The sequence below is a fragment of the Helianthus annuus genome, chromosome 2, assembly GCF_002127325.2.
Source record: "Helianthus annuus cultivar XRQ/B chromosome 2, HanXRQr2.0-SUNRISE, whole genome shotgun sequence".
NCBI classification, from domain to species: Eukaryota; Viridiplantae; Streptophyta; class Magnoliopsida; order Asterales; family Asteraceae; genus Helianthus; species Helianthus annuus.
This window is the reverse complement of record NC_035434.2, coordinates 170,372,427-170,392,660: the sequence shown is the minus strand read 5'-3', so window position 1 is coordinate 170,392,660 and position 20,234 is coordinate 170,372,427. Positions and strand designations below refer to the sequence as shown.

Sequence of the window (20,234 nt, the reverse complement as noted above, 5' to 3'; positions counted from 1 at the left end):
CATATTCATTTCCTTAACAAACGAATACCAACATAAAATTTCATTCGGTATTCATGAACAGTTCGTGAACACGTCATCATCATCATACTCAATAAATCCCATCAATAGCAAAGCTAAAATAGGGTCTGAGTAAGGTAAGATGCACTGATGCAGACAGTCTTACCTCTACCCCGTAAAAATAAAGAGACTGCTTCCAGTAACACCCCACCTTCATACTATTTAAAATTCCTTTCCCCATACACTTTTTCTGTGAACATGGTTTTCAGTTTTTAAACATATCATAACTTCCAAGACCCACATTTACATATTTAAATAATCTTGTCACCATGACTCAAAGTAGTTAACAAATAAAAAGTCAACACATCTCGCGTGATTGACAAGCAAAACCGTATTTGATCTTGACCCATTTGAAGCACTTGATCCTCTTCATTTCTATCATATTCATCCATCATGGCCACTCTAACTGTTCCTCCTGTACCACTTTCTCCAAGAGATGATGCAATTCAATTACATAAAGCCTTCAAAGGTAAACACTTTGACTTTCAATTAGTCAACATCTTTTTGATCAGATTAGAATAAAGAATTGTCAAGTTATAGAAACTGATGGTTTTGAATTTTGATCAGATCTTGAATTCTTGATCCATGTGATATGAACATCAATTTTTTTTTTTTTTTTTTTTTTTTTTGGATTTGATCAGGTTTTGGGTGTGATACAGCGGCAGTGATCGGTATACTTGCGCATCGAGATGCAACGCAGCGGGCGTGTATTCGACAAGAATACGAGACGATGTATTCTGAGGACATTCTTAAACGTTTGTCTTCTGAACTTAGTGGCAAGTTAGAGGTATAGTTAGTCAGTTACAGTTACAGAGCACAGTTTTGACTTTGATGAGTCAAACTTCCCAATTTGGAATTTCAAAATTGATGAGAATAAGTGTGATTTTTGAGATGGGTTTGTTTTATATACTGATGTATTAGAAATGTAATTATTGTGAAAAAATATTGACCAGAAAAGATGAAATCTTGAGAGTGAAATTTGAATCTTGAAAGTGTTATGTTTGACTTTGACTATTGGAAATGGTGTCACAGACTGCAGTTTTGCTTTGGATGCATGATCCAGCAGGACGGGATGCCGTTATATTGAAACAAGGATTGACCAGTGATTTTCTTAATCTTGAAGCGGTAACCGAAATCATATGCTCGCGAACATCTACCCAGTTACTAACGCTTACGCAAATTTACCACTCGACTTTTGGATCTCATCTTGAACATGACATCAAGCGTCAAGCTTCTGGGGATCACGAAAAGGTCGAATCTTTACTAGTTTTTTGTTTTACCAAGTTTCATTTTGTTAGTGCATAATGTGTGTCCGTTACTGTACGAATAGGTTAGATTGAATCTATACTGAATATGTATGTGTGAGTGTTTGTAAGCGAATGAACATGGTCCATTCGCTTGAAAATATCAAACGAATGTGACAATCGATTAAAATAGTCAATCGATTGTGTCCCATTCGTTTGAAGGATTCAAACGAATGGGAGTGCTTATATATAGCCTGTTCATTCGTTGATGAAACACCGATTAACACAGGGTTTATCGATGGGGTTATTTCGTCTGTGGGGTTCAACCTCTTTTCTTGCTCGTAACAATGGCTAGAGATCTGCAAAACAGTAAACACCGTTAGTCTCGTTAAGAGGGGGAGAAGGGGGATTTCCCTCTTAACCAGGCTCCGGCGTGAGAATAAGTACTGTTCTGAGAGAAATAAACATTGTGTGTATAGAGTGAGTATGGAGTGTAAAGATCCTGAACCTGAATGATGAAGGGTCCTATTTATAGCCGGAGGGTGAAGAAGGAAGGAGCAGCTGTGCCAGCTGTGGGCGCGTGCCAGCTGTCCGACCAAGAGGAATATCCTCTTGGTCTGCTCTGTCACGGCAGGTGTAGTGGTACACGTGGCGTTCTCACATTCGCCCACGCTGGATACCTCGTACTGGTGTTGTCAGCTCTGCTCCCTGATTCGTCGCAGGCCTACGTGGCGTTCTGCGAGTGGTGACACGTGTTGTCCTTTATGTCGGATAGAGCATCTTTGGTGACAGCTGCGAATCATCTAGAAGTTTCTGGAAGCTTCTGGATTGCTTCGCTGACATGGATGCCTTGTGTGCGCAAACGTGGTGTGGTCCCTGCCATGTAGGCAGGGAATTGGGACCATACCTCTTCAAGTCCCCCCAGTCCAGTGTGCCTTCTAGTTGAGTTGATCGTCTAGGAGGGATTCTGGACTTATAAGAGTTGTGATTTCGGTGCATCGCGTAAAGTTTGGTACATATAAAGTGAACCAAAATGGGTGCGTTGCGCGTGAGAGGAGAGATCACACTTGATCCGTTCCCGGTCCTTAACGATGTAAACTCTTTCGGTATGAATCTACTCTGTGTCGGAAACGTTATGTTGCCAAAATTTCTACCCGAGTTACTAATCTCGGAACTTCCGTCTATGGACTACATCTAACACTAATCTTACGTTATCGATCTAAACCGTGTTTCTACACATTTTTGAATATTGTCTCACCTTTTTTTATCCTTTTGATGGTAGGAAGACATCATTTGATCAAAAATTGGTTTCTTGTGCAGATTTTGCTTGCTTGTGTGAACAAACCACGGTATGAAGGCATGGAAGTCGATAGGGAAATGGCGGCAAAAGATGCAAAAGAGTTGTACAAAGCCGGTGAAAAGAAATTAGGAACCGACGAGAAGGTTTTCGTGCAAATCTTTAGTGAAAGAAGTAGAGCACATTTGGTTGCTATAAACACATGTTACCATGACATGTATGGTGGATCACTCAAAAAGGTTGTCACAAGAAACATGACTTCCACAATTTTGCTAACCGATGACTTACACGCGTTTTTGAACATTTTTCACATTTTGCAGGCTGTAAAGAAGGAAACTTCAGGGTTATTTAAAAGCGCACTTTTGACGATCTTACAATGTGCTGAAAATCCCACAAAGTATTTTGCAAAGGTGAAATCTTTTTTAAGTTAATTTGGTTTAACGTTACACTATGACGAGTCTCGTATTCATATGGTGTTTGAAAATGCTTGTAGGTGTTACATAAGTCAATGGCGGGCTTGGGGACCGATGACACAACACTTATAAGGGTGATTGTGACGAGAACTGAGATTGATATGCAATATATAAAGGCCGAGTACCATAAAAAGTATAAGAAGAGTTTGAATGATGCGGTTCACTCTGAAACATCTGGTCATTATCAGACCTTTCTTCTCTCGCTTCTCGGCCCAAATCATTAAGTCGATGATCGGTTGTACTTGTCTAATGTTGTTATGGTGTTTGTTTGTGTAATGTAGTGTTTATGGTTGGGATGTGTGTTTGTTTGTATACTTGTGCACTAAATTGTTCTTGTTTACTTGTATGAAATTAAGAGGGTGTTTGGCATTAGGTTTGTAATCAAACCAAGCCAGGCTCGCGAGCTCGGCTCGGCTCGTTTATTTTTTCGAGCTGAAAAATCGAGCTCGAGCGCCGCTTGTAGAAACTTCGAGCCGGCTTGTTATTTTTTTATTCTTCATTAGTTTTTTTTACAAATATTGATAAACTTAAAAAAATTAACACACATAGCTAAAAATATATATATTTACACACATATACATACGAGGCATCAAATCGAGCCACGAGTCAAGCCATAGAGCCGAGCCACGAGTCGAGCACCCTTGGCTCGAGCTCATCTCGATTACAAAACGAGCTGGCTCGAAAACAAAACACGCTATTTTCGAGCTTTTTCTCAAGCGAGTTTTGAGTGAGCTGCGAGCTTTTTAAACACTCTAATTTGGCATTGTGTTTTGAAATCGTGTCTTGGCGTGTTTGACCACGTCCGTTTATTCAACACTCAGTGATCACGAGTAAGGGTGTGCGCGCGTGTGCAAACGCGAACACTGAAAAAAGAGTTAAAAGCTAGTAAACTATCATCTAGTGTTAGACTACAAAGGTCATATGAACTTACAAAACTACCCTTTAGGATCCCGTCCCGATTCTACTTCCCGAACGACATCTACGACTTGTATCTCTCTACCATCGTCGTTTCTGTATGCAAAGCTCGACGGAGGTCGATCAACGGAAAGTGTACCTTCGAGAACCTTCATCACTTCACCAACCGAAGGTCGTAAAAACGGCTGGTTTTGCATACACCACAATGATATACTCACCACTCTTTCAACCCCTCTTATATCTTCATGATCCAAATACTTCTGTTCTTGCATCACTTTCTCCATCACTTGATCCAAAGCGTCTCCAACCGTTTCCCGACTCAACACCACGATTTCGATCAATAACTTCCCGAGCATGTAAATATCTTTCTCGGATGGAGACTCGTTAGACGACGAACACGAGTCTTCACTTTGTAGAAAACTCTTAATACCGAAATCTGTCACTTTCGGGACTAGATTTTCATCGATTAGTACATTTTCGAGCTTCAAGTTCCCGTGAGGTATGCATAGTTGACACTCGGTGTGTAGATACGCAAGTGCGCGTGTAATTCCAACCGCGATATCGACTCTTGTTTGCCAACTTCTTTCATTTTTATCATCTAACAACCATTTATCAACCGACCCGTTCGGGATACACTCATAGATTAGAATCTTATGTTTCGGTTCATAACAAAATCCTTTTAACGACACTAAATTTCGATGGTGGGTCCCACCCAAGATCGAGACCGCCTTTATAAACTGTTTTTCGGATAAACTCGCAACGTCAAGTACCTTTGCAGCTACAACCGTTTCTTCGAAGAGTAAACCTTTAAACACGAAAAAACCGAGTTGGTTCGGGTTCGAAAACCCCGATGTGAGTTCGTGTACTTCTTTATACGATAACCGAATTAACGCGCTGTTTTCAAGATTCGTTTTAGCCCCTTTCGCTGCTCGTTTTAGAGAAACGCTTCGCCTTTTATGATAAACAAACAAAACGATAAACGTTTCAAGCGCTACAATAATCAAAACCGTCATAAGCACGAGAAACGCAACCGCACTGACGATCGTTCTATAACTACCTCGAAACGGGGAAGCTACGGCTTTCGTCGTGGCATCGGGTTTCGCTCCCTTGGCGGCAACCGCTTGTGGGACTAAACAAACTTTTACAAAAGAAGTCGAAGGAATCGCAGGGGATGTAGATCCACTAATAAACGCGGTTTTCTTCAACGTACATAACCCCGACCCATCGCCTTTTGACGTCGAAGCAAAACAAGTCGTGTCATTAGAACAATAATCGTTACAATCGTCTTCGTTTAGCATCATATCAACGTCAAGAGGCGGATAAAGCCCGTACAAAACCGTCCGTTTCATAACCAACATACTCGTATGCGCTTTACAGTTTTCAAGATCAACCATTTTCTTGCACCCCGAAACACCATTCCCCGAATCTAACGAATCCGAATACAAACAACCGCAAACAGGCCCGGTTGAATTATACCCACAAACACTATACAACCCGCAAGAACCGAACACATCGCATTGATCTTCCACCGCTTGCCAACCGATCCTCCAAGCACGAACATCATCGTCCCACGAATAAATCCTTAAGTTCCCATCTTGATCCATTCTTAAATGCCGCAAACTCACCGACCCGTCACCAAGATCCTTACTCGATACCGACCAAACAATCGTTTTCATATCATCATACAGTTCCAAAACACCGTTCGCCAGGGGCGAAGTATAGAAGGGGCGGAGAGGGGCGCCCGACCCCCCGAACTTTTCGCTCAGTAGTGTTATATATGTAGTTTTCGTACAGAAATTTTTGGGTATACACGTTTTCGACCCCCCGGTTCTATAGAAATTTTTGGGTATATACGTTTTCGACCCCCCGTCATTCGGGTCAAGCTTCGCCACTGCCGTTCGCGTTAAACCGAACTTCCTTAACCGTTACAGACGAGACCGAATCCGTTCGTCAATACGTTACATTGTTTTCCCACATTAACGCGATCCCTTCGGGATTAACCACAAGCTTATAGTAACTAGTAACCGATCTCGTAGCAGGCGGTCTAAGGATTCGCGGGTAACTAAGCGTTTGACCGGCGAGCAACGCGTTCGTCGGCCGGTCAAAGCTTTGCCACATTACTCTACTTTGACTTCCCATTAGAACCAGATTACCATTGTTCAAGAGACTAACGGTTTCAACGCCTAAACCGGAGGTATCGGTGGTCCAAATGATCGAACCGGTACGGTTTTCAAACAAGATTAGCCTTCCATCCATGGTAAGTTTGACTGTAGAGTTGACTGAAACCCTAACTCCACCACCAACACTCCAAACAGGCAAATTAACAGCTTTTGGGCCTAAATTATACCTAACAACCACAACAAACTCACCGTTTTCTTTCTCAAGAAACCCTAATTTAAAAATCCCATTTTTGGACACCAAGTTCTTAACTTTATGGTGATCGTAACTAAACCCAGAAATTTCATAACCTAAGGGAGCTGAATCTACAAAATCTTGATCACAGAATACATAATCAGAACAGCTTAAGAAGAGTATAAGGAGGGCTAAAACAGAGCAAGAGGCTCTGATTTTCTTGATGGGTATTTGAAAAGCCATGAGAATAGAGAAAGATTCCGGCTTTTTTAGTATAAAGAATGAGGAAGTTTGTTGTTTGATTATGGATTTATGGTTATTTTGGGCATATGATTGATTGATGGGAGTGGGGGACAAGAGTTGGGGTGAGCAAAAGGAAAAACCCGACCCTACCCGATCATTATCCGACCCGACCTGAGAACTGATCAAACACAAAATACAGAACCGATTCACTACCCTAAATATAGGGTCGGTTCCGGTCCATAGGTCAAAGTCGGGTTTCACCATGAAAAGAACCGAGAACCGACCCGACCCGACCCGATTTTATATGAAAAATTGGAACCGATCTAAATACCTAGGTGCTTGGGTTCGGGTCGGGTTGGGTATATTTTCGGTTCGGTTCTCGGTTATTTTCGGTTCGGACCTAAACTTGCTCACCCCTAGACAAGAGGTGGTTAATTGAAGGGGTTGTTTGTTGTTGGTGTGGTGTGGATGTGTTAAGTGATGCAAGGTGGGGTAGTGAAGCATGTTGATTCTTACTTTGAATGAGAGTGGAGTGTTTGTAGTAGTAGTCAGGTTGGTTGGTTTTTTTTTTTTTTTTTTTTTTTTTTTTTTTGTGCTGGTGACTGGGTTTGAATCTTGAGGAGATAGATCATACATGGGAAAAAACAAAATTTGATATACTTTTTGAGGAGATCGAGGTTAGTATAATAATTATGGTTTTCCACTAATTATGGAAGCTTGTTTGGTTAACTCCTTAATTTACTCGTGCAATTTTTTTGGTTTTGTCATTTATGTATGTGATTGACTTGGACAAAACTATCCATCGGATAAATGTGTTTGTTAGCCTTTGTGGCGTGGTATAAAGTTTACGGGGCTTTATCACGTTACGTAAGTGCCATATAGATTTTAGGATAAAAATAGTACCCCTTTTAACAATGATGGTGTGAGATAATAGAGTAGCAGATGAAAAGTTTGTATTATTTTGTATCTGTGTTTTCTGTCTTTGTCTCTAGCTCCTGGCTAGTGTTTAATAAAATTGGCTCCCTTTATGTTAAAAAAAAGAAGAAGAAGAGAGATATGGGTCCCACCAGATGCAGCCCTTCATGCCCGCTATCTCTTTGGCGGAGGCCAAGAATAGCGCCCCCCTATAACGCTCAGGAAATGGGGAAAGAGCGCCATGGGGCGCCAAAGATGGTGATGTGGCAGGGAGGCTAAGCCACACCACCCAGCCTTATGCTATATGCTATACATGTGAGAGAGGGTACAAGATGTTTAGGTGGCGCTAAAGAATGGAGGAAAACAGTTTAAAGGTGTTCAAAAGCGGATATGTGAAAATTTCAAATAGTTGATTTCACTATCCGAATCTGTATTCGAAATTTTAGATATTTGAAGATATAAGAAATTTCGGATACGTGTACGGATATCCTAAATCTAAAAAAACATATATATTATTTATTTTTTAATAACCGAAATTTCTAATTATTGTTCATTATTTAACAATTTTTAAAATATATTTTCGAGAATTTCAGACATCCGACATATGCAAAACTTTTGATATTTCGGATTCGAAATTTTGAATAATTCGGGTTCGGTTTGGGATTCGGATTTTTTTCATACCTCTAATTACAACATGTTTGATGATTGTATCTTCTTTTCAACTCGTTCAGCAGACCGCTTCGAAAGACTCTACTTAAATGTAAAGTAGAAAAACTTTGGATAAACTGTGTGTTAGCAACAATTTTTTACCTTGGATACGTGACATCTTTTTGGGACTTCCTACACGTGTGTGTGCGTGTGAGAATAATCAATAAAAAACTCTACTCAAATGTAAAAGCTAGAAATTCTTATCAGCTAGTAACATAATTTTAATTAGTCTTATTTCTATTAGAATTAATTAAACAGATAGTCCGTATAGTTTGAATAAAGTAATATAAGATATAACGTATAAAAGATGCAAGATTTGTTGATGATGAAGTGGTCATATATAAGATATCCGTACCAAGGTGACTAGTGGTTGACAAACAAGTGGTTGAAGATGGTCGATGGTTAACGTCTACAAGTTATGATTTCTTTCTTTTTATACATAACATATCTTTTTTTTTTTAAAGTTGGTGTTACACCAAAAAAGTCACACCATCAATTTATTATGTTGGTGGTTCAAAGAAAGATTAATAATAACAACTAATCTTAGACTTCATGTGTCTAGTGGTATTAAAAAATGAGTAGATAGAATTTATTAGAATAAATTTAAAATATATATTTATTATTTGATGATCTTAACATTTTATTGTCGTATCTATACTATATAATAAAAGAAACCAATAAAGGGACACATATCATTCATTGAAGCCATCAATTAAAAGATAATTATAAAATTAAATTTAATATAAATTTAAACAATTCGTATAGGAGATAATCTAATATATTAAAATATTTATCAGATTTAATAATAATAATAATAATAATAAAAAAAATAATAATAATTTCTCTAAATGAGAGGGTAATATTATAAAATAATTTAGTAAAATTAAAGATGTTATTTTGGAGATTAAAACGGAGCTATAGACAGAAAAAAGATGGATAAGTTGTTAGGGAAATATCATTAAGAATATAGAGATTAGAAATAACTTAGGGAAAATTAATTAATGTTAACGAGTCAAAAAAAAAAATCCTAGGAGGCAAATCATGTGAAAAATGATTACGTACACCAGGAAAAGTAGCCACCCGATATATTTTTTTATTAAATTCATTTAACCTGTGTAATAAACATGATTTTTTAAAGATATAACATTTTTATTTTTTACCATACAAAATTACATTTATGCAACTCGTGTAATACATGGGGTTTTTAAAAATATAACTTTTTTTTATTATGTAGTATATAAAATTAGATTTATTCAATCCATATAATACATAGAGTTTATAAAGATATAACTTTTTTTTGTTCGACATAAAAATTACATGTGCTCAACCCGTATAACACATGAGATTCTTAAAAATGTAATTTTTTCATTATTTAATATATAAAATTAAATTTAATCAACCCGTACAATACACGGGGTTTCTAAAAATACAACATTTTTTATTATTTAATATATAAAATTACATTTATTCAACTCATATAATAAACGAGATTTTCAATTATATATTGTTTTATTATTTGATAAATAAAATTATATTTATTCAACCCGTATAATAAACAAGATTTTTAAAGATATATATATTTTTATATTATTTATTATATAAAAATACATTTATTTAACCCGTGTACTACACGGGGTTCTAACCTAGTTCTTGATATATCTAAAACCTAGTCACTATCATCTCGACAAAAATGTTTATGACTTGTTGAACTTAACATTAAGATTCTCTAACCAAATATCAACTACCCATAATCATACATCTTGTCACAAGAACCAATTCAATCACTCCATGAATTGATTGATCAACTATTGTTGTTATGCATGCATGAACTCGACAATCATAAGTGTATTATTGTATTTGTTGAAGTGGTTCACATTTTGTTCAAAATAAAGTTGGAATTTTGAATTGAAATATGATATGACTTGGATGTATTAATCTTGGTTTTAAAAAGCATGCCTTCGACTGTGGAAGCGGGGCCCTAGAGCTTCGGCCAAGTGCAACGGCGCAAATTCAGGAAGCGCACGCAGTCAATGGGTGTTCGAAGCGGCACATATTTTGGGATGGCAGAAAAAAAAAAAACGAGCCTAAAGGATATACCCGAAACCTGATACACAAACAAAAGAAAACTAACCTCCACAACCAACCTTGAGTTCCATTAAACTACTCTCATTCACAACCCAACCCAACCCAACCCAACTATCAACCAAAAAACAAATTTATTTTTCTTATACATATACAATCCAAATATACCCAATTTTTCACACCCATTAACAACCTAGCCCAGCCCAACCCACCAAACCCAATCAAAACCAGCTTTTTATTAAAAAAAATCCGCAATTATTGGTTATTTTATTATATTACTAGAAATATTATAAATAATTGTTATATTCCACAGCAAAAGACGTACCACTCACCCTGTGAAAAGGGTTTAATATTTTATTGTGAGTGTGGAAATAAGTGAGTAATGTTGTGTACTTTAATTGGTTGAAAAAATAAAAAATATATTATTAAAATTAAATGCCTCTTTCTCCATAGTTGTACTCATGCCCTCATGGGGCAACGCCCTTCCATAACTTGGTGGGCATGGTGTACAAAGCGCATGGATGCCTAGGTGGCACTCTCACACCCATGACAACACGTGTAACATTTGGCCTTATGGTGGCTGTCTACATGGGCGGAACCAAAGGGGGTCAAGAGGGTCCGTTGACCCTCCGGTCACCGGAACTTTTGAATTTTTACTTATAAATTTTGAGTTTTTGAAGAACAAACTTAGAGACCCTCTAATTTGAACCAGTATAGAATATAAGTTTATAATGACCCCCTAGCTAAATCGTTCTGGTTCCGCCACTGGCTGTCTAGACCATGCTGTGAGAGAAATAAGTTTTTTTTTTCTTTTTTTGCTTTTTTTAATTATGAACCAACCTATGATTGAAATTAATCATCACTAGGAGTTGTCTTAGCCATATAGCTTGATTGGTTGTAAATATAGTTGAGCTTCTTTTATATATAGCTTCCTAGCTTGTATATATAGCCGAGGCTATACATAAAGCTTATGGGGTTTTACATGAAAAAGTTTTTAATGTATATTTGTTTTCTTGCCACATAAAGCTTGCTTGATTTTGGGTGTTGAAAAAGATTTTTGGTGACAAAAGGTTTACAATGTACTAAATTTTATCTAGCATTTTCATTTATAAATATTATATGAATACAGGGCGTCTCAAATACGTAAAACTCTCGCCCGACGCCTCGGTTTTCCGGATTCTTGGGTCTTGAACCAAGGCATCAATAGACTAATAGCAAGATAATCAGTGACGAATCTTGACCCAAATGACGGGGGGTCGAAAACGTATATACCCAAAAATTTCTATAGAACCGGAGGGTCGAAAACGTTTATACCAAAAAATTTCTATACGAAAACTACGTATATAACACTACTGAGCAAAAAGTTCGGGGGGTCAGGCGCCCCCCACCCCCCCCCCTCTTCTATACTTCGCCCATGAAGATATTCACCTCTTTACTTTATGAAATTTGAGAGGCACATTCAAGCAAGTGAAACTTATTATTGTGCCTCTTGTAATTCTAATGTAAACAAGTATATCATATGCAACTAGTCATCAAATTTTTTTATTAAATCCCTAGTGTGAACTAAAAACATCAAGATCCATATCCATTCAAGGCAATAAATGCAAAAACCCTAAAAAAATATTAAAATGAAGGTTGGCCATCTCAACCACATGTAGTCAGTCACCATGTTCCATTGTTCAAAGGAAATCTGGGGCCTTGAAGATGGTACCACAGACAAGTACAACTGCCATTTGCAGATATCTATGATTAAACAACCTTATAATATTGTTGTACCAAAACCTAGGGCCAAGAATATTTGGTTCTCATGGATCTTTGTTTTTGTTTTCAACTTCAGACACAATGACTTCAAGCATGTTACACATCACCTAAATTGCTTATATTATAATGAATAATAATTAGGGATTTAGTCCCAGACTTCCGAGAAAATCGGCAAACCCAACATTGGTCGTGACTGCAGAAATACTGTATTGATAGGAAATGTCTTGCCTCAAAATAACACCAATGCGTTTCAGGCGTATTAAAATGAAAACAAATTCGTGAGCTTCTTAAGAGGGAAAACAAACACTATTAGTTGGTACGAGGATTTGGTGTTATAAAAAGTTATATTTTAAGGGATTTAGTCCTAAAACACAAGTTTTAATGAATGACATACAATACTCTCCAACATAATTTGGATTAAAATCCCAATATTTTTAAACTAATTACTAAATTCCATTTTTTAAAAGGAAGTTAAAGACTAAAGACAATAAAATCAAAGTAAACACAAGTTTTAATGCATGAATACACATGTTTTCACACTTTTCTTACACGGTTTCAACAAGTGAATGAGACCTCCATTTCTCTATAATATCAAAGTAAACTCAAAGCAAAGCATTGATATTTGAGACTTTGACTAATCAAAAGTCAAAGTTCCTCCTTTTATGAATTTCAATCATATATTTGCCCATTCGGGTCGCAGGGGCGGATGTAAAGAGGAACAAGGGGTAGCCTCCGCTACCGCTTGGTCGGAAAATTTTTGACGTTTTTAGCGTAAATTTTAGAAAAATTTGACGTTTGTTCGATTTCATTACCGCCTATTTATAAAACGTTACCGCTTGGTCAGAATCCTAGATCCGCCACTGTCGGGTCGGGTGTCTCTAGTCTGTGTTTGGCCTTTTGCCCTTTTGGGTTGGAGGTTGTTTTTAATGAAGTTTAATATAAAAAAAAAAAAAAAAATCTTGCAACTTTGCAAGTGTAGTGCAATTACACACGGTTTCAACAAGTAAATGAGACCTCATTTCCCCATAAAATCAAGGTAAAACTCAAAGCAATGCACTAACTTTGAAACTTCGACTAATAAAAGTCAAAGTTCCTCCATTTTGCATAAAGTACAACTTGGAGAGTAATATGTTTTACAAAGTCAAAGAAACCAAAAATAGGAATAAGAAAATGAACTTTCTTTAATTCATGATTCAACTGTAAAAAGAGTATTATATATTATATAATCATTTAATAAAACAATTATATAATCATTTAATAAAACAATTATATAATCATTTAATAAAACAATACACATGTAAAATCTACAATATTCTTTTCCATATGTATTGTATAAGGGGAAAAAAAACAAGAAAACTATGGTGTATACATGTTTCAAGATTAAAAAAAACATGAACTTTAAAAAGAATGAATAAAATCCCTATGTCAATTTATATTCATCCTAAAAAAATATTAAAATTTTAATCAAAAAATTTCTGTAAATTCACTTATTTGGCTTGGGGAAGATCTTGTTCTATAAGGTCCACTTATTCTTGAAAAAGAACTCTTCTTAGCTAACTTATGGTTACAAGGAGTACTTCTTGGAGACAAATTTGCTTGCTCTAATGCATGCGATTGGAGCTCGGTCGGGTAGTCCCTCAAGCACCCGATGCGGGGCCCAGCTCCCGTGCTCCATTTGCACGACAGCTGTCGTCCCAGTTGAAAAGATTTTGTTCCTTTATGTGAATCGATTCTTTGTAGAATCGATTTTTTAGGAACACTGTCCTCTAAGTTTGTCTTTTCTTCTTCGTCATCCGACATGTCATGCGTTGTCGGAGTGCGAATCTTGTGGGACCCGGTTGAGTCATCTGCTTCGTCAGTGTGAGTCTTGGTGTTTAAGCTCGTAAAAACGTCGTCTTTGTTTGGTATTCGGAGAGTACTTAGTTTTCGACTCGATGATCGAGACAGTCTCGATTTCTTTGGTGATTCTTGTGGTAAATAAGTAATTTGATTCATGATGATAGTCATTTTTGAGGTATGAACGTCTACACGCGCGTCTTCTGTCTCTTGGTGCTCCTTTTCGCTCACGTCTTCTTCCGAAGAATGAGTTCTTGTATGAAGGCTACTGCTCTGTTTGCCGAATGAGTCGGTATCATCTTCATCTGAATCCATCTGATAACAATAATAATAAAAAAAATAGAAAATGAAATTAATCAGCATTATATTCTATCGAAATATCAAATAATATCAAATAATAAGCGTAAAAAAAAAAAAAAAAAAAAAAAAAAACTTAAAATATTTGTTTTTACCTTGACGTTGGTCGTATCCACATCGTTTTCTTGAAGAAACGACACAAAATCTTGAAAATTCTCTTGTGTAGGACGATAATGGCCACTATGCGGCCAGATTGCCTGTTTAATAATCACAAACCGAATAACGATTAGCATAACCATAACATACCGTTTTGAAGCTAGCAAAATCGATTAATATGTTAAAATTTACCTTTAAGACACCTTTCTCCGAAACTAATCTCCCGGCTGCTAATGTCGCACCACCGGCTAAAAAACTCGAATGTTGAAATAAACCTTTCTTCTTCATTCCAACATAGAGAGTTCTAGATGTGCTCAAAACAAAAATCCACTTAGAACCCTTCGATGATTCGGTTGTATCTACGTACTCGCCCATCCGTTTGTACACAAGTTTTCCGTCCTCTATCATAACCTCATATTCCTTCCTCTCCATCTGTAAAAAAAATAAAAATAAGTATTCAAATAAAACGGTAAGCATTCATTCTTCGTGTTTAGATTTTTTTTTTTTTTTTTATTTTTTTTTTTTGATAATTTAGTGGATTTAAAGCGACATACGGGGCCGAGATATTTGATGCATTGTTGTTGAAGTTTTGATCTCGGACATTTCTCGACAAGATTTACTTCTTTCCCTTCTCCTATATCCAACCTGAGTATTTATAAAATATAAGATTATATTATATATATATATATATATATATATATATATATATATGAGCTATGTATACTAATATTATAGTGTGAAATGCCATTTTTGTCCATGTGGTTTGAACAGTTTTGCGACTTTCGTCCAAAAGTTTGTTTTCCCGCATCTGGATCCAAAAGGTTTAAAATCTTGCAATTTTCATCCGACTCGTTAACTCCATCCATTTTACTCCGTTAAATGAGGGGCATTTCAGTCTTTTTAGACATTTTTATTAAAATAAAAAATATAAAAATAAAGATCCACTTCTGTTGACTTTCTCCTCACCCAAATCCTTTAATCATCTAAAAAAATGTCTAAAAAGACGAAAATACCCCTGGCTTAACGTTAAAAAATGGATGGAGTTAACAAGTCAGATGAAAGTGGCAAGATTTCAAACTTTTTGGATCCAGATGCAGAAAAACAAACCTTTGACGAAAGTCGCAAAATTGGTCAAACCTCAGGGACGAAAATGGCATTTTAACTCCTAAATATTATATAAAAATTAAGGTTATGGCATGTACTTACCAGTAAAAGAAGGGTTCTTTGCTTTGAGACTGCAACCATTTTCCATAATAGAAGTGAAGATTATGCCCGTAACGATGTCTTGGATCGATCTGTTTAATTAAACGTGTTTAAATTAATAACTAATAATGATTAATAATAATAATATCAGTCAAATACTCACATTCTATAATAAATGATTTGAAATAAAGATACGTTAACTTACCGCCTCAAGCCAGTGTTGCAACGCAAGCTTTTGCGCTTTACCGTTCTTCGATAAGCCTTTCCCAACCTATATATCAAGTAAATAACATTTTTTAGTTATATTGTTGCATTTATTAAGGATGCATAACATTACCTAATTCAAAATTTGATATAAAGTTAACAAATTCATGGTTTTAAAAAATGGTTGAGGCGTGCGCCTCAAGGCGAAACGGCCAAAAAACGATTCTGAGGCGCGCCTCAGGGGGTTTATACTGTATGCGCGCCTCAGAGGGGCTGAGGCGCTAAAAAGGCTGCGCCTCAGGGGTTTTTGATATTTGTTTTTGAGTTTTTGTGTCGATTTCAAGTAATTTATGTCTTTTTATGTGTATTTTTTTTATTTTGATGAATTTGATGATGAATTTAGTTAGTATTACTATTCTTATAAGATATATAATATTTATATTTATTTTTTAACCACGCCTCGGTTCGCCTCGAGGCTTACGCCTCATGAGGCGAAGGGAAAACGCCTCAAAACTCGTTTCCGTTTTTTTAAACCTTGAACGAATTTACCTTCGCAGCTCTCGTTCTTGCTCTAGACCAACGCGAAATCGCGGTTTCTTGTTTATCAAGATCGAAAAACGATATCGAACTTCGCTTAAGTTCCGCAAAATCTAATAACTTCCACCTAACAAAATACAAAAAAAAAAAAAAAAAAAAATATCAGAAACACTACACTCTACATGACTTTAGTAATTAACTAAAAAAACGATTTAACGCATACCAGCTTTGTTCAATTAAAACCGCACAATCTGCTAGCTTTCTTCGTGTTCGAAAGCTTTTGTAAACCTTTTGCAGCTTTGTGGCTGCCTCATGTTTGGGACTCCCTGGTTCAAGATTAGATCTCGGGGACTCAGAGGGCATTTCGGTCTTTTCAACATGTTTATCCGAAACTTTAAAACTAACAGATCTTTCGATCTTCATTTCTTGAGAGCCCATTAACTGCATTGCTGATGGTTCAAAATCCTGAATCTTAAAACTACAAGATAGCCCCAATCTTTTAACTTCACCATCCTCTAAACTGATGGATTTTAGCGCGGATTCTAAGTCGGTATACGCTGCGAATGGGCACGAAAATGACAACCCCATGCAAGTGTTGTTCAAAACTCAAAAGGTAGGTTGAACCTTAGTTAAACTCTTGATATTCCTGCTAATAAATTCCATTAGTTTCTAATTTAAAAATAGGACATGAGTAAATTACAAAAATCGTCCTTTAAGTATATCGTTTATTGCAAAATGTGTCCTTTATCTTCAATAATTACAGAAAAGAGTTAATTACTGTTTTCGTCCATGTGGTTTGTCAAAAATCACTATTTCAGTCCATTAGTTTAAAAACTGCGATTTCAGTCCCTGTGGTTTCACTTTCGTAACCATTTCAATCCATTATTTTGTTAAGTACAGGGACTGAAATGGTTATGAGGTGGACTGAAATGGTTACGAAAGTAAAACCACAGGGACTGAAATCGCAAATTTTAAACTAATGGACTAAAATAGTGATTTTTGACAAACCATAAGGACGAAAACAGTAACTAATTCTTACAGAAAACGTACTCGATGTTTGCAAACCCTTGCAAGTTATGTCCTTTAGCCCTAACTCAGTTAATTTTTTGTGGTTAAATCTCACCAAATGGACCCCACATGAGGGTATTTTGGTCATTTTACTCTCATGTGAGGTCCATTTGGTAAGATTTAAGCACAAAAATACCCTCATGTGGGATTCATTTGGTCAGATTTAACCACAAAAATTAACTGAGTCAGGGGTAAAGGGCATAACTTGCAAGGGTTTGTAAACATCGAGTACGTTTTCTGTAATTATTAAAGATAAAGGACACAGTTTGCAATAGGTGACATACATAAAGGACGATTTTTGTAATTTACTCATAGGACAAAATACCCTCATGTGGGGTTCATTTGGTCGGATTTAACCACAAAAATTAACTGAGTCAGGGGTAAAGGGCATAACTTGCAAGGGTTTGTAAACATCGAGTACGTTTTCTGTAATTACTAAAGATAAAGGACACAGTTTGCAATAAGTGACATACATAAAGGACGATTTTTGTAATTTACTCACAGGACATTTGTAGAAACTAGAAACAGTCAAACACAATGTATCTATCTATATATTTCATATTATTCAATTCAGTATGGTTATAAGTGACACCTAATACAAACAAACAGCAAACAAGATGAAGTGTAATGAGCTGTGACATCACTCTACCAAACAAAACTTAAACTAATTAATCAGATAAGCAGTAAATGAGGAGGCTAATTGGCATGAAACAATCAACATATATGCATATACACAACATGAACAAACAAATGCAGAAAAACCCATGAAGCAAACAAGAGATTTAAGCAAAAAAATTGTTGAAAAATCGAAACTTGAGAGTGAGTACCCATTGACGCATTTCGTCGAAAACCTTGTGGGCATGTAATGAACAAACAAATGCAGAAAACCCCATGAAGCAAACAAGAGATTTAAGCAAAAAATTGTTGAAAAATCGAAACTTGAGAGTGAGTACTCATTGACGCATTTCGTCGAAAAGCTTGTGGGCATGTAATGAACAAACAAATGCAGAAAACCCCATGAAGCAAACAAGAGATTTAAGCAAAAAATTGTTGAAAAATCGAAACTTGAGAGTGAGTACTCATTGACGCATTTCGTCGAAAAGCTTGTGGGCATGTAATGAAAGAATGTAAAGATTGATGAAATGCTAAAGGGAAAGTGGTACCTTTTTGGAGAGATGATGAGGGTGTGATTTGGTACTTTTTTTGTATTGGTTTTTGATAGAATGATGAGACTGAATGTATGTACAATTTGAAGGCAAAGAGGAATGGTTTGTTTATATAGAAGGTATCACGCAGTTTCGAGGGGTGTGTTAAGAGAGAGAGAAAGCTTTTGAAGGGATGGAAAAAGAAAAAAAAGAAAAAAAGGTTTTTTTTTTTTTTTTTTTTATAATATTGTGTGTGAGAAAAATAAAGATTTTCTTTTCAATTCATTGTTTAACAATGAAAGCTTGGTTAAATAGAGATTGTGAAGGTGCACATCAATGTTTAATGAAAATTATTTGTATTTAAAAGAATATAAAAAAGAGTGAGAGATAAGTATAACATAGGTTGAGTGATGGAGGTGATAGATGAGTGAGAAATTACGAGGTTTTCATATGATCATTCTTCTCTGCTCTTATAGTTTTGAAAGTGGTGGTGAAGAAGCAAAAGTTTGCGAAGAAACAAGACAACACTGACAAGAAGATCGTAAAGTAAAAATTGAAGAAAAATATTAGTGACAAATTAATAATATCAAATACAACTACTAAGACTATGTGTGGTGGATTAATAAGAAAAATATAAATGTTTCTGTCACATCACTGCCACATAGATAGTGAGGCTTTTAACTAAACTACACCCACACAAATGCTTACTGGTTTAATTAAAAATTAAATAAAAGAAAAAAACATAAAAAATAAATAAAAATAAAGTGATTGCTTGATAACTTGTGGAACCCATCATTCATCTCCGTCACGCCCCTTAGGGGTTTAGCGAATAGCTCCTTGGCACCCCTTAGGGTGTACGGGGTGTTCGCGGGGAAGGGCAGCGGTGACCCTAGTCACCGATCGGGAACACCGTCGCCATCAAAGCGGGGACCTGAATCGGTGATAGGGAGCGGTGTGGAGTTACCGCGTGGTTTGGCACGATTTCGAAAGAAGACCATTTGACAACGGTCATTTTTATAAAAAAAAAAAATCAACTTTTTTAAACAATATATATCTAACCAACCTAAATCAATTTTTTTACCACACTCACCACTCTCAAACTCACACCAAAACTCTCAAACTCAAATCTTTCAAATACAAAATGGATTCCTAGCTTCCGTTTCTTTCTACCCTACCCAACTTTCCCGACGATGGAGATGCATCGTCAAGCGATACTAGCTTAATTTTCTTCCAAAATCTCATCCAACAAGCGGAGCTACTAGACACGGCATCGTCTAGTAAAAAAAAAGTTGTCCGTCGAGATCGTGAGGGGGGCCATGAGACACTCATGGCAGATTATTTTGATGAAAATCCAAAATTTAATGACGATACTTTTCGTCACAGATTTCGTATGTCCAAGTCTTTGTTCCTAAAAATTGTTAGTGACGTGGAAGCGTTTGACGAGTGGTTTAAAGAAGGATTAGACGGGAGAATGAAGAAAAGTTTCACACCGTTGCAAAAGGTTACTTCGGCGATTAAACAACTTGCAACCGGTAACCCACCAGACGAGGGGGACGAGTATTTAAATATGTCTGAAAGGACCTCTCGTGAGTGCCTTGAATATTTCTGCGAGACGGTCTGTAAAAGGTATGGCGGTGAATTCCTACGTAGACCAACGAGCCACGACGTTGTGATATTGTATCAGGCTCATGAGGAGAGGCATCACCTACCTAGTATGTTGGGTAGTCTGGATTGTACACAC

The 20,234-nt window shown here is 36.5% G+C and overlaps 2 protein-coding genes and 1 pseudogene across 3 annotated transcripts; 1 reads left to right on the top strand and 2 right to left on the bottom strand.

Moving 5' to 3' along the window:
• The first annotated feature begins 337 nt into the window (after nt 1–337).
• Nucleotides 338–3,422, top strand: LOC110927174 (annexin D5). Of its 2 annotated transcripts, none has more exons than XM_022170795.2 (6): nt 338–526; nt 717–844; nt 1,090–1,308; nt 2,622–2,837; nt 2,919–3,008; nt 3,092–3,422. In XM_022170795.2, the coding sequence occupies exons 1-6, from the start codon at nt 451–453 to the stop codon at nt 3,293–3,295; spliced, it is 933 nt and encodes a 310-aa protein (XP_022026487.1). In that variant the 5' UTR covers nt 338–450; the 3' UTR covers nt 3,296–3,422. The 2 variants fall into 2 exon arrangements, with proteins under 2 accessions (XP_022026487.1, XP_022026486.1); XM_022170794.2 differs by having other exon boundaries at nt 340–526; nt 699–844.
• A 418-nt stretch (nt 3,423–3,840) lies between these two features.
• LOC110927177 lies at nt 3,841–6,898 on the bottom strand (annotated as a pseudogene).
• A 6,508-nt stretch (nt 6,899–13,406) lies between these two features.
• LOC110927173 (IQ domain-containing protein IQM2) lies at nt 13,407–18,668 on the bottom strand. The gene is made up of 9 exons (XM_022170793.2): nt 18,512–18,668; nt 16,504–16,926; nt 16,293–16,407; nt 15,745–15,810; nt 15,543–15,631; nt 14,891–14,981; nt 14,529–14,768; nt 14,336–14,437; nt 13,407–14,198 (listed from the first exon to the last, which is right to left on the bottom strand). Exons 2-9 carry the CDS (start codon nt 16,866–16,868, stop codon nt 13,512–13,514), a joined length of 1,755 nt encoding a protein of 584 aa, XP_022026485.1. The 5' UTR covers nt 16,869–16,926; nt 18,512–18,668; the 3' UTR covers nt 13,407–13,511.
• Between the last annotated feature and the right edge of the window lie 1,566 nt (nt 18,669–20,234).